Source organism: Grammomys surdaster, unplaced genomic scaffold (genome assembly GCF_004785775.1).
Source record: "Grammomys surdaster isolate TR1022 unplaced genomic scaffold, NIH_TR_1.0 126185, whole genome shotgun sequence".
NCBI classification, from domain to species: Eukaryota; Metazoa; Chordata; class Mammalia; order Rodentia; family Muridae; genus Grammomys; species Grammomys surdaster.
This window is the reverse complement of record NW_021620991.1, coordinates 7,487,405-7,500,293: the sequence shown is the minus strand read 5'-3', so window position 1 is coordinate 7,500,293 and position 12,889 is coordinate 7,487,405. Positions and strand designations below refer to the sequence as shown.

The following is a 12,889-nucleotide window of genomic DNA, read 5'->3' as shown; positions in this document are numbered from 1 at the left end:
TGTGTGTGTGTGTGTGTGTGTGTGTGTGTGTGTGTGTGTGTGTGTGTCAGAGACAGAGACTGATTCACAGTACTCTTTCTGGAACTCAGCATCGTATGTTGGCATCACACTCACAGAGATGTGCCTGACTCTGTTTCACGAGGGCTAGCTTATGGGTGAATGCCAGGAAGTCCTGGTCAAAAATCTCTGGCCCCCTGCTGTGGTTTACTCAAAGTGGAGGGGTACAGTTTGGGAATCACTGTTTACTCCCCGGCCCGCAGAGAGCGTGAGCCACCCCGAAGAGGCTAGCCCAGAGGAGCAGCCAGAGGAGGCGGGCGCCGAGGCGAGTGCGGAGGAGGAGCAGCCCCGGGAGGAGGAGGAGGAGGAAGAAGCGGAGGCCTTGGAGTACCTGGCGGAGTTGCCCGAGGCGCTGCTGCTGCGCGTGCTGGCCGAGCTGCCCGCTACGGAGCTGGTGCAGGTCTGCCGTCTGGTGTGCCAGCGCTGGAAGGAGCTGGTGGACAGCGCCCCACTGTGGCTGCTCAAGTGTCAGCAGGAGGGGCTGGTGCCCGAGGGCAGCGCTGACGATGAGCGGGACCACTGGCAACAGTTCTACTTTCTGAGCAAGAGGAGGCGCAACCTGCTGCGTAACTCTTGCGGGGAAGGTGAGGGCCGCATAGTTGGATGCCCACTCTCCCTTCTAGAGAACGACCCTCGGTGCCAGCCCGCTTCAAGGCTAAACGAGATGAAGCGCTTGGTGCAATGTCTTGCCCAGAACGTCCCTCTGCTCCCTGGGGAGTCTCTTCCCAGGGCATCCACTCTCAGTGAACTGGGGCAGGACAGGTCCTGTGGACACTGAGTCTGGGGTAGACTGAAAGTGTCTACATTCCCGTCACTCGTCTGCCCACTGAGACCTTGAGAAAGTACCCATGTCCACTCTGCCTCCCACTATCAGGGCAAGAGCCAGGGCCTCAAGCAAGGGGCTGTGTGACCAGGGTGGGGCTGTCGTGTCCCCACAGAGGACTTGGAGGGCTGGAGCGACGTGGAGCATGGTGGCGACGGCTGGAGGGTGGAGGAACTGCCCGGAGACAGTGGGGTGGAATTTACCCATGATGACAGCGTTAAGAAGTACTTCGCCTCCTCCTTCGAGTAAGGAGAAGGGACAAGGGGGAGAGGGAGGGGAAAGCGTGGGTCCTACCGGGTCCTGACGCCTGTTCCTCCAGGTGGTGTCGCAAAGCGCAGGTCGTTGATCTGCAGGCCGAGGGCTACTGGGAGGAGCTACTGGACACCACCCAGCCTGCCATCGTGGTGAAGGACTGGTGAGCAGCTGTTGGGGGACGGTTCGGTTCGGGACTGGAGGGGAAGGAGAAATGGTGGTGGTGGAAGGATTAGCTGTTTGCCACACAGTCAGTGTTGTGGTCACGTGGGACACGGGCCTGCAAGGATTGGCAACCGGTGGAAAGCTATTCCTGTCTTGAGTTTAAAATGTTAGGGAATGAGTGTGCACATGCCCGTGCTTAAGGCAAGGCAAGAATACTACTAATAAGGCTTGCTTATCTCCTACGTGTACACACACACACACACACACACACACACATCCCACATATCCATTTGTGTAGCCCCTAGGATGGCTTTGGTTCCAAGGTTGGATCTGGCGCATTTTGACTTTGTCTCTGGGGGCCCAATCTCCCCTTCTCTGTGGCCACAGCTTCTTTATCTGTGAAATGGGGACACTGGGGGACACTGGCCCGGCAGGGATGTTGGGCCAGGCAGAAGAGATCTCTGGCTTCTCAGCAGGTGAGACTTGTGCCCCGCACTCCCCTGCAGGTACTCGGGTCGCACGGATGCGGGCAGCCTGTACGAGCTCACTGTGAGACTGCTTTCGGAGCACGAGGACGTGCTGGCGGAGTTCAGTACGGGACAGGTGGCTGTACCAGAGGACGGCAGCTGGATGGAGGTGACCGGACTGGGCCGACGGGGCAGGGCGGGGACATCCCGGGTGGAGCTTGTGGAAGCCCCGTCCACGGCGCTTGGGCGCTGAGAGTGTGGTTGGTCCCTGGCTTGTGGAGCCTGTGCAAGTTCATTCCATAGTCAGCGCTGAGGTCAGGGTGCAGGGTCCGAGTGGGATGGCAGGGACAGCCTGAGACCCCTGAGGCTGACGCTTGACGCTATATCCTTTCACCCCCAGATCTCCCACACCTTCACCGACTACGGGCCAGGCGTCCGCTTCGTCCGCTTTGAGCACGGAGGGCAGGACTCGGTCTACTGGAAGGGCTGGTTCGGGGCCCGGGTGACCAACAGTAGCGTGTGGGTGGAACCCTGAGTGACCTCCTCCAGCCCCACCATCTGCCCTCTAGGGCAGAATTCTGGGGTAGAAAAGGCCTTAATTTAGTTGGTAGCATCCTCACCTGCCTCATACACACCTTGCACCCGCCTCTCTCCCGCCCCTTCATCCAGTCTGGTCCCCTGAGGGGAGAGAAGGATTTGTTGCTTTACTGTGGGATGGCTTCCATTTGCATCTCCACGGGCAGTCGCTTCTAGAATGTACGATCCGAGGGGGGTATGGGGCTGCTGCTAGATCCCGTGCACCTAGCATTGTGCCTGCCTCAAAGTGGGCACTCAATAAATATTTGTCCAAAGAAGGCAACAATGGAAGCGCAGATGAATGGACATCTCCCCCTCCCCATGGCTCTCTGTCTCCCCAGGGCCCCTGGCCTGGCCTGGAAAAGTACTTGGTGGCAGTCCAGCTGCTCGGGTTTCCAGGGGCTCTTGGGTTGGTGTGGGGCCAGCTGGGCCTGGGCAGGCCAGCGGACAAAGGCTAGGATTGTGAGTCTAAGGAGGGGCTGGCTGAGCCTGGCGCCTGAGGACATCCAAGCTGCCCAGAATCCACAACAGGCCTTGGTAAGGGAGTGTGGGGTGCCTGCCCAACTGGCCCTCTTGGCCCGGTAGTTAGGCTATGTCTTGCTGCGTTGTTCCTACCCCTCTTTGGAACAGTTTGGCAGTGACCCCACCAGGTCTGGATACACACTCTCTTGGGCCTAGCGAGGAAGACTGTGGGGTGGCACGAGTGTGCACACACACACACACACACACACACACACACAGCACTGGGAGGAAGAATCTTGGCTACTCTTTATTCATCCCTGCCTCATACTGACCTTCCTGGCCAGGGCAGGATTGGTTTTATCAACAAGCTGGCTCCCTGTGTCATACTCGGGGGTAGGCTGTGGGAAGGGTGTGTTAGGCTGTAGCTTTAGGCTACTTGCTTTCTGGCATCTCAGCTCCTTCCCGGAATGCTCCATGACTGACTGGGGGTGAGGAGAGGTCTTATTACTGTTGTTGGGTCCCCCCCCCCCCCCCCCGCTGAGGTTTGGTGCCACCTGCTGGTGAGGTGTGACAGCCGCCTGAACTGGGGCTTGCTTGCCTTGGTCCCTTGACCTTTCTGTCTAATTGCTGCTGCTAAGTCTCTGTCTTGGGTCTTCTGGGTTTACACGCACCTCCATGTCTCTGTTTCTCTCTGTCCCTCTCTGTCTCTCTCTGTCTCTGTCTCTGTCTGTCTTTCTCACTGTGTGTGTGTGTGTGTGTGTGAGACGTGTTCTAGTGCCCATAAAAGAAAAGCATCAGATGGGTTGCATTTGGAATTATAGGTTGTTGTGAGCCCAACATGACTGCTGGGATCTGAACGTGATTCCTCTGGAAGGACAGCAAGGGCTCCTAACCTCCGAGCCATCTCTCCAGTCACACTCCAAACTCTCCGGTTGCCCTGTTCATCCCAGTCCTTTCTAAGGGGGCCCTGAGTCTGTGGGGAAGGCAAGGTCCACCTTAGTTGCTAATCATACGGGGAGCAATCGGTGGCCTTGGGCCCAGCATCATGGAAGGAACTCATGAGCTCCTGGGTTGTAAGTATTAAGTAAGGTGGAACTTTAGGGTAGCAGACTGGGATGTATGTGTGAAGCCTACCTGGCTCAGAGAAGGGAGCAGAAAGCACTGAGGTGGGCCTTTCTGCCTCTAGGCAAAAAAAAAAAAAGGCTTCTCAAGGGTCAGGAACCCACCAAAGAGACCTGAGGAGTTGGTTGAAGGATGGAGTGACAGTTAAACTCAGTAGTTCAGGGAGTAGTTTGGGCTGACTGAGATGTAGCAGTCAGGGGGTATTACTAGGGGAGGTGGAGCACAGGGTTCTGGGGCACAGGGTGCTTGCCGTTCACTGAGAGATGAACAGAGACTGTCACCATGGTAACATGAGACAGAAGAAGGTGGCAAGTGGCACCAAGAATCAACATAGAAATAAAGTCCACATTGGGGACCTGATTCAAGTTCATTCTTAATCCTCAATTGGGCTGAGCCCATCCAGGAGGGCAGAGAGGAGCTTCAGGGAAGTGGAGGTCGGCGTTCCACAAGGAAAATTCCACATATCAGCCAGCAGGTGGCGCTCTCGGTCTCTCTCTCTCTCTCTCTCTCTCTCTCTCTCTTTCTAACAAGTTGAATATGTATCGAGTTCCTACTACGTGGCAGGCAGAGCTCACAGTCAGCCTCTGCTGGGATACACACTGTAGAGGAAGAAACACGACTACAAACAGTCAAATGAAGCCGGCGGCCTACACAAGGTGGCGTACTCCCTACACAGTAGGCGCCCTTCAAGAGCTGCGCATGTGTCAAAGACTCACAATAGCCAGAGGGTGGACAACTACTAACTTACTTTTGTTTGTTTGTTTTTTTGTTTTGTTTTTCTGTGACAGGGTCTCTCTGTGTAGCGTTGACCGTCCTGGAACTCACTCTGTAGAGCAGGATGACCTCAAACTCCCAGAGATTCACCTGCCTCTCTCTGCCTCTCGAGTGCTGGCCTTAAAGGCATGAGCCACCGATGCCGAGTGACAGTTAGTTTCTTTTAATGTCTGGGGATGGTGGTGCATCTCTTTAAACTCAACACTCTAGAGGCAGAGGCAGGTGGATCTCTGGGAGTTTAAGACCAATGTGGTCTCTACACAGTGAGTTCCAGGCTAGCCAGAGTTACACAATGAATGAGACTGTCTCAAAACTAAACAAAACAGAAAACCACAACCGCCTCCCCCAAGAAAAAACACAAATCAAAAACAATAGCAAAAAAAGATAAAAATTACTTTAAACATCAATTTTATTTCCCGTATGTGTATATGTCTCTCTGTGTGTAAGCCACATATGTGTGGATGTCCAAGGATAGCACTGGATCCCCTGGAGTGGAAGTGACCATTAGTTGTGAGCCTCCTGGTGTGGGTTCTTGGAACTGAACTTGAGTCCTCTGGAAGAACAGCAAGTGCTCTTAAGTACTGAGCCATCTCTCCAGTTCCTGTTATTTCTTTTTCTTTTTTTCCTTTTTTCTTTTTAATGAGTGAGACAAAGCACAGACAAGCCAGGCAGTTTCCCTGAGGTCACACAGTCTTCTAGTCCTTCACAGAAGTAGGAATCTACCCAGCTACTCAGGGACCTGGTCTCTACCGCACTGCCAACAAAGGACTGAGTGGGACAGGGTTTCTTGGCCAAAGGCATCAGGAAGGATCTCTGTGAAGAGACCTTTGAAGATGATGAAGAGGACCCAGCCATACAGAGGTCTGAGAGAAAACACCACAGGGGCATCAAACACAAAGGCCCTGGGTTGGGAATGAACTTACACACCAGGAAAGCAGCCAGCATGCCTGGAGCAGTGGGCACACAATTTGATGTGAGCTTAGACATGCAGGTGCTAACTCAGAGAGTCTCCTGAGAACGCACTGTGCACTATACTACATGGTGTGAATACTCCAGGGATGACATGAGCTTCCTGTAGGGACAGGAAGTTGTTGGGAATGGGGGATTAGATACCAGCAATTTACGTCTTGCCCATGAAATCACATTTACAGAGAACACTGGATGACCGAACGGTATCGGTGTTGACGGTGTTGTCACCGCAGCGTCTGCAGCGGCAACAGACACTGGCTGAAGGACTCCCGTGCTGGTTTTCGTTGTTAAGAGCTCAGGTTCAGGCTGGATGGGGTGATGCCCACCTTTAATCACAGCACTCGGGAGGCAGAGGCAGGCAGATTGTTGTGAGTTCCAGGCCAGCCTGGTCTATAAAGCGAGTCCAGGACAGCCAGGGTTCTGTCACACAGAGAAACCCTGTCTCGAACCAACCTCCCCAACAGAGCTCAGGCTCATCCCGCCTGCTCACCAGCCATTTCTGGAAGACACCCACGCATCATGTGTATCAGTTACTTTTTGGGTGCTGTAACAAAAGACCTGACAAAAGCCACTTAAGGAGAGGAAGGGTTTGTTCAGGTTCACAATTGGAGGATACAGTCTTCCAAGGCATGGAGCAATCCAGCATGGAGGCTGGAGGCTGGAGGGTACGGTGCCTGAGAGAACTGGATCCTCAGGAAGCTCTGCTTGCCTTCTCCTTTTCTCCCCGTCAGGGCTCCTGGGCTGTGGGATGGCGCTGCTCACATCCAGGGTGGATCTACCCACCTCATTTAACCCAACCAAGAAACTCCCTCATGGACAAGCACAGAGACCTGTCTCCTACGTGACCGTCAGAGCAGTTGACAGCCTTAACTTGTCATAGGTGGGAGAGGCCATAGATTCAGTGTCTGCTCACGAGGATAGAGGGAGTGGTTCCCAGCTCAGGGATGATCTAGGCCATCGTGGTACAGGATCAGACAAGGGCTCCAACTGGAGCCAGGGCAAAGATGAGCTAGGGTTTGAAGTGGTCATGACACGGAAGGTGACATCAGGGTTCCGGCAGATCGAGTGAGCATTAGGGGTTCCAAGACATCTTAATTAAGCTGTCATAGGATGTAAAATGGATTTCCTTGTAGATTTCTGGTGGTTATCTCTGTTTAGCAGCTTTGTAATGGAAAGGTCTGTTTTAAATTGATTAATTAATTAATTATACGTGCGTGGGTATTTTGCCTGCACGTATGTCCACATCTTTCTAAGAAGACCTGAAGAGGGTATTAGATCCCCTGGAGTTGGAGTCGCAGATGGTTGTGAGTCACCATGTGGATGCTGAGAACTGAACCCAGAGCCTCCGGAAGAAATCAGTGGTCTTAGCCGCTGATCCGCATTTCCAGATTCTCTTTCTTTTTCTAAATCTGTCTTGTAGAAATTTTAGAAGGGAGCAAAGGGAAGTTCCTCTTACCACCACCAGATGGCAGCATCGTCGAGGCAGTCCTCAGCCTGGCGACCTCAGACCTGAGATTTGAATCCAAAGCCCAATCAGGCTCCTTGTTGAGGGCTGAGTCCCCATTCTCAGGGGCTTTGAAGAGGCTCAACCTTGGGGTCTCTCCATGCAACTTGTCTTTTGTTGTTTTGAGACAGACTTTCAAGTATCCCAGGCTGGCCTGAGGCTGACATTGAATGTCTGCTTCTCCTGCATCTGCTCTCTGGTCCTGGGATTGCGTGCGTGTATCACCATGCCTGACTTAGGTTTAGGCCTGAGTCTTACAGGACCTAAAGGACCCTGAGGGGCTTAGAGGTGGTCTTTAGGAGTTCTCATGCTTCCGCCTTCGTTGAACCCCCTTGGCTGAAGAAAGCGTAGGACACCCAGACAGACTGGATCTAATCTCCTAGTGAGAAATGAATCCACCGTTCCCCCTTCCCCCAAATTAAACCTAATCTTGTGTTGACTCTGCTGAGCAGGGAGAATAATGCAGAAGATTAAGACAAGATGGTATTCATTCTCCTCCAACAAAAGCCAATTAATTGCTGGTAGGATTATCTTGCTGAGTTAAAGCTGCTGTCAGCTTGGCAGACAACTAGGGTGCTTCAGCTTACGTCTGTGCTGACACAGCAGGAGAGATTCGGGGAGATATAAGGAAGAACTGCCTGGATGGGGAACGGGGCGTGAGGATGGTGGAAGCAGCCATGTGGGGATGTGGTCAGAGAGGAGCTCCGTGGACCTCCAGTTTCCAAATGCTCACCCTGAATTTGCTTCCTGAGGCCAGGCCACATGATCACATCTGGGACCCTTCTTCGACTTTTTGGGCCACCTTTCATCAGTAAATGTGGTGGTCAACCTCCTCCTCTCCCCTGACTTCCCCTCTCCCTTCTTCTCCCAGGAGTCAGGAGAGCCACGAGTATATTTAGCTTAGGCCTGTAATCCCAGCTACTGGGAAGGCTGAGACAGAAGGATAGGAAGTCCAAGGCTAGCCTGGGCTACAGAGTGAGTTCATTGTTAGCCTGGGCTACAGAATGAGGGCAATTAGGCAAACTTAGTCTCAAAAATAAGAAATGAAAAGAAGTCTGGGGATATAGGTCAGCAATAGAGCACATGTCCAACGTGTGGGGGGCTCCTGGTTTCACCCCCAGCACAGAGAGAAGAAAAGGAGTGGGGGTTTGCAAACAGACACACTAGGGCCTCTCCTGGACTTGCCACTTCTCTTTGTAGCTCTTTATAGAAACAAAGATGCAATCTGGACTCCGAGGGTCCTGCCGTGATGTTGTTCAGGCTAGCCTGCCCGAGGTACACCACACACTGTGGACTGCAGGAGGAGGGGGGTGACCACACTCATGGGTCTCCCATCCTACCTGTCTGAGTTGCAGTCCACACAGCCCTCCCACAGGCTTCCCTTTGTCACCCTGATGTGTACAGGAAGAAGTTGGGGTTCAAAGAGCCCCCCCACTGTACCCTGCAGAGCCACAGAGGTCCAAGGGGCCCCCAAGGCACACGTCCTCTCCACAGGGCTGCGGTACATGTCTCATGGATGAACGAAGCCGTTTTTGGCTGATGGGAGGCTGTGGCAGACACATCCCTTCTCTCTGGCCTTCAATGGGACATGTGGCTCCCCTCACAGCCCCGTGGCTCACCTCCTCCTCCCGCTCTGTGGGAAGCCCACTACCCCCTTGGGAGAGCACAGCTTCATTGACTTTGATCCGTGAGTCATCGATATTTTCCGAACACAACAAAAATGTCCCTGAAGTGCAGTTTAACAGTCTAGGATATGTCACAGCTGTGTGCCCAGTGTGCTAAGCACCGTTCATCTCTGGTCACATGTAATCCACTCAGTGAACTTCTGTACTAGATCATCCCATCTGGAGACTCAGAGAGGGGCAGCCCGGCTCTGTGTCACACAGCACACAGCAGGATGCTGGACTCAAGCCAAGGGGTTTCCTGCACCCCACAGACTACACTTAGGCCTGGCCTGGGGAATACACCTGCTCATAGGTGGACTCACTTAGCACCCAAGCACTTATTAAGCCCCTTCTGTATGCCAGACATCTTGTTATGCTCCAAGGAGACGACAACGACCCAAAGGGTCCTCATCCCTGGAAACTCAGACTGTGTGGGAGACAGACTTCTTCTTCTTCTTCTTTTTTTTTTTAAAGGGGAATTACCCACTCTGTGTCTCATCTCCTCTGTCACAGACAGGTGTGGGACCGTGAACAAACCGTGAGGGAACAGCCTCTTTGGTTTGGATGGTCAGTCAGGGAGGGCTTCCTGGAGGAGAAGACGAGTGCACCCTTAGCCTCTGAATGCCAAGGACAAAGAACTTCCCTCTTAGGGAACATTGGCTCCCTGGCCCTTTCCTGGCTGCAGGGTCTTCCCGATCCTTCAGTGTTCTATGGTGGGACAGAGACGCTTGTGGATTTTTTTTTTTTCTGTCCTTAGATGGTGACTGAGTGTGGAAGGAGATGGGTTCAGGCAGTGGGCTGTGTGTGAGGAGGTAAAACCTTGTCTGGAGACCCTCGAAGCTTCTTAAGGATAGATATCTCAGGAAAGAAAAAAAAAGGAAAAAAAAAAGGAAAATAAGAAAGAGGGGATCGGGCGGGGAAAATGATTTCCTCGGCTGGTGAGTCCAGGGGAATTAGATCCGCTTTCTCGTCACCAGCGAGTGGAATAATCCATTCTATGAGACAGAAGCCCCTCCTATTTATTGCAGAGCCTTTGACCTAACAGAATCGGGCTGCGTTTGAAATCAGACCATCCCGGGGAGGGAGCGCCGGAGGGAGGGAGCGCCAGCCCCCGGACCAATTACTCTGCTCGCCGACACCAGAAAAATGAATTATTCCCCGAAAGCAGCCTCCTCGGCTGATGAATTCTGCACTGCAGAGCTGCGGAGTTCTCCCAAATTGAATCGAAGCTTTGAGAGATGTTTAAAACCAGGTGGAGTGTGTATCGGTGGAGAGGGGGGTCCGACAGCCTTAGGGGCTTCTGCTGCTGGCAGGGGTCCAGGGAGGGGGCGAGGGATAACCCACTTTCCTGCTGCAGAGGTCCCCTGTGCTCAGCTAGGGCGAAATGCTTTGTTCCCAGCCCGAGGCTCAGAGAGGCCAGGTTGTCTGTCTGAGGCCACACAGTGAGCAGGTAACCATGGCAACCTGGTACCTTTCGGTCCCTGTCCTCTGGGCCTTGCTAGAAACGCCTCCTCATCCCTCTCCCTCTCCGGGAAGTCCAGATTGAACACGTTGGCTCTGAGCAAGCGCTTCCTACTAGGAATCACTGAATCTGTAAGCTGTGTGACCGGGGCACAGAGCGCCATCTCTCTGGGCCTTGGCTTCCTGACCCCGCTCCCAGTGATACTAAATAAAATCCTGGATTGCCACCCTGGCAGCTACTGATGACAGAAACATTTGTCACTCCAAGTGGCCAACTAAAGCAAACTTGGCATATTAGTCAGAGTCCCCTACAGGCACAGAACTGATAGGATCAGCATCTACACTGAAAGGGGACGGATTAGGCTGCTTTATAAGCCGTGTTCTGGGTAGCTCAACAACGCTGCCTCTTTATTAAAAGGCCGAGAATCCGAGAGTTGTTCAGGCCACGAGGCTGGATGTCTCGGCAGTCCCACTCTGGTGTTGGTTTTCTGGAGGACTCAGGGAGACCCGCTGAAAATCAGTCTGTGTTGAAGCCCTGAAGATGTTGACTCTAATACAGGTGAAGGAATGCCTCTGCCACAGGATAGATGAACTTGCCAGCCAGAGTGAGGGCAAGCAGGCCAAAAGCAAAGAACTCTTCTATGTTTTTAAAGATGGGCTCCCACCAGAAGGCATGGCCCAGATTTAGGCTTCTGCTTCAAGTAATCTAAGAAAATCCCTCATAGGAGTGTCCAGAGGCTTGGTTTCTAGTTCGTTCCAGAGGGAGTCAGGTTGACAACCAAGGTTAGCCATTACACATGGGTTCACATAATGAAAGTATCCTGGAATGGTTGCTTGTTTCTGTTCCTATACTTTGTGTGTGTGTGTGTGTGTGTGTGTGTGTGTGTGCCAGGGCATGCAGCCAGGAGTCAGAGGCTAACTTTCAGGAGTCAGTTCTGTACGGAAGCTTCCAGAATAGAACTCGGTTGGTCATATCTGTGGGACAGGTATACTGCTCTCTCATCTTCCTTCTCATGAACAGGGGAGAACTGAGGTTCCGCAGAGCAGACAGGGCTACACACAGCATCATATAGCTAGTTCGTACAAAACCACGCTTCTGTCTGAGTTTCTCTAATCTGATGGGGAGGCATGGCCTCTGTACCCAGTGGACACTGAAGCCCTGAGGATGCTCCGATCCATCTGAGAGGTTGGATCTGGGATCCCCTAGCACTCCTGGGTACACATGCACTGAGGTAGAGGAAAGGGATCACAGTGTGCCAGTTCACAGGAAGCCACGTGAGTCCCCGTGGGAGCTAGGACATGGGATTATTGTGTCCCCATTTCCAGCTTCTAGAAAGAGACCTAGAATCCACTACTGGTCTCCCCACCCATCCCCTTTAAGCACTTAAAGAACAGACCAGAACTGATAGCTAAATTAAACCTGCTGAGAGCGCCTGTTTAATTGAAAATGCCATCTGTAATTTAAATGTCAGAATCGGGGATGGTTACTGCAGCCGCCTTGAAGACTGGGTCTCATTTCACAGTTTCAAAACAGACAGAGAAACAGCAAATGGACCGTGGCCTGCGGCATCGTGGAGCGATTAATAACTCCTCGGGTCCTGCTGAGTTCCAGCTTCCACGGCGGCCCAGTACAGAAGGCTCTGGATGGGGGCTGGGAGCTTTGGGTTCGGGGCTCAGCCCCTGCCTCACCTCCACACACTTCTGCCCCCTCTCCACCCAGCATCAGGTCAGCCTTGCCAACTGCAGGGCTTTCCTTCAGGGGGTCTCTTTCGGCTTCCAGGGTGAAAGCGCTCCCTCCTAACCTCCTTTCTAGGAGTGTCACACACGCACAATTCCTGTGACCAAAGACAAGTCAGAGAACTTCAGCCATTTGGGGGGCCCCTTTTTCATATTCTCTGCTTGTTAGAGGAAATCTTGGATGACAGACAGACTTAGGAGGAAGACTGACCGTGGGCAGCCATGCTGCCTCCTGCTGACTTTGCAGGAAATTTGGATGTGGGACTTTTACTCTTCCCAAGTTCAGGGTTCTCTTCCATACAAAGATACCTACACACACTAATCCTCAGAATCCTGTCCCTCCATGAGGTTTCCAGGCAACCAGAAAGCCCGCTAGCCCTCAGATCACCTCTTCTCCTGTCTCTGCATCTGGAAGCCTGGCCAAGAGCTATTCTGTGGTGACTTCTGGGGCGTGGGAAGACATGATGCTGCCCTGGAGGTCAGTGGACACCTTGGAGGTCAGATTCACCTTGCTGCTGCTGTTGCCGCCTGTCATTTAGAGTGGGGGAGGGGACTTTAGGGTAGGATCATTTTGACAGTGGGAGGAAAGAAAAAAAGAAAAAGGAAAAAAACAAAAAACAAAAAACAAAACCCAAAGCTATGCTTGACTCTAGGTGCTGGAAATCTGTGCGACCCAGGTGAGTTCTGAGTCACGATGGCTTCTAAGAGGAAGCATGATGGGGAGCATCTTTGAAGAGACTAGGGACAGGATGAGGCAGAGACAGAGCTGAGGAATCTGTCTCTGCCCTCTTTACTTCCTCCTCTTCCTTTTCCCCTTCTTCTAAAACAGGGTCTCATGCAGCTCACTCTGGCCTCA

The 12,889-nt window shown here is 52.8% G+C and overlaps 1 protein-coding gene across 1 annotated transcript in view; it reads left to right on the top strand.

The window, feature by feature from the left end:
• Window positions 1–2,623, top strand: part of Fbxo2 (F-box protein 2) — a 5,657-nt gene extending 3,034 nt beyond the window's left edge. The window contains exons 2-6 of the mRNA XM_028757977.1: window positions 261–641; window positions 996–1,125; window positions 1,200–1,295; window positions 1,804–1,933; window positions 2,165–2,623. Of these exons, the coding sequence (XP_028613810.1) occupies window positions 261–641; window positions 996–1,125; window positions 1,200–1,295; window positions 1,804–1,933; window positions 2,165–2,299 (872 nt within the window). The 3' untranslated portion in view covers window positions 2,300–2,623. The remainder of the gene's footprint in view (window positions 1–260; window positions 642–995; window positions 1,126–1,199; window positions 1,296–1,803; window positions 1,934–2,164) is intronic.
• The last annotated feature ends 10,266 nt before the right edge of the window (window positions 2,624–12,889 follow it).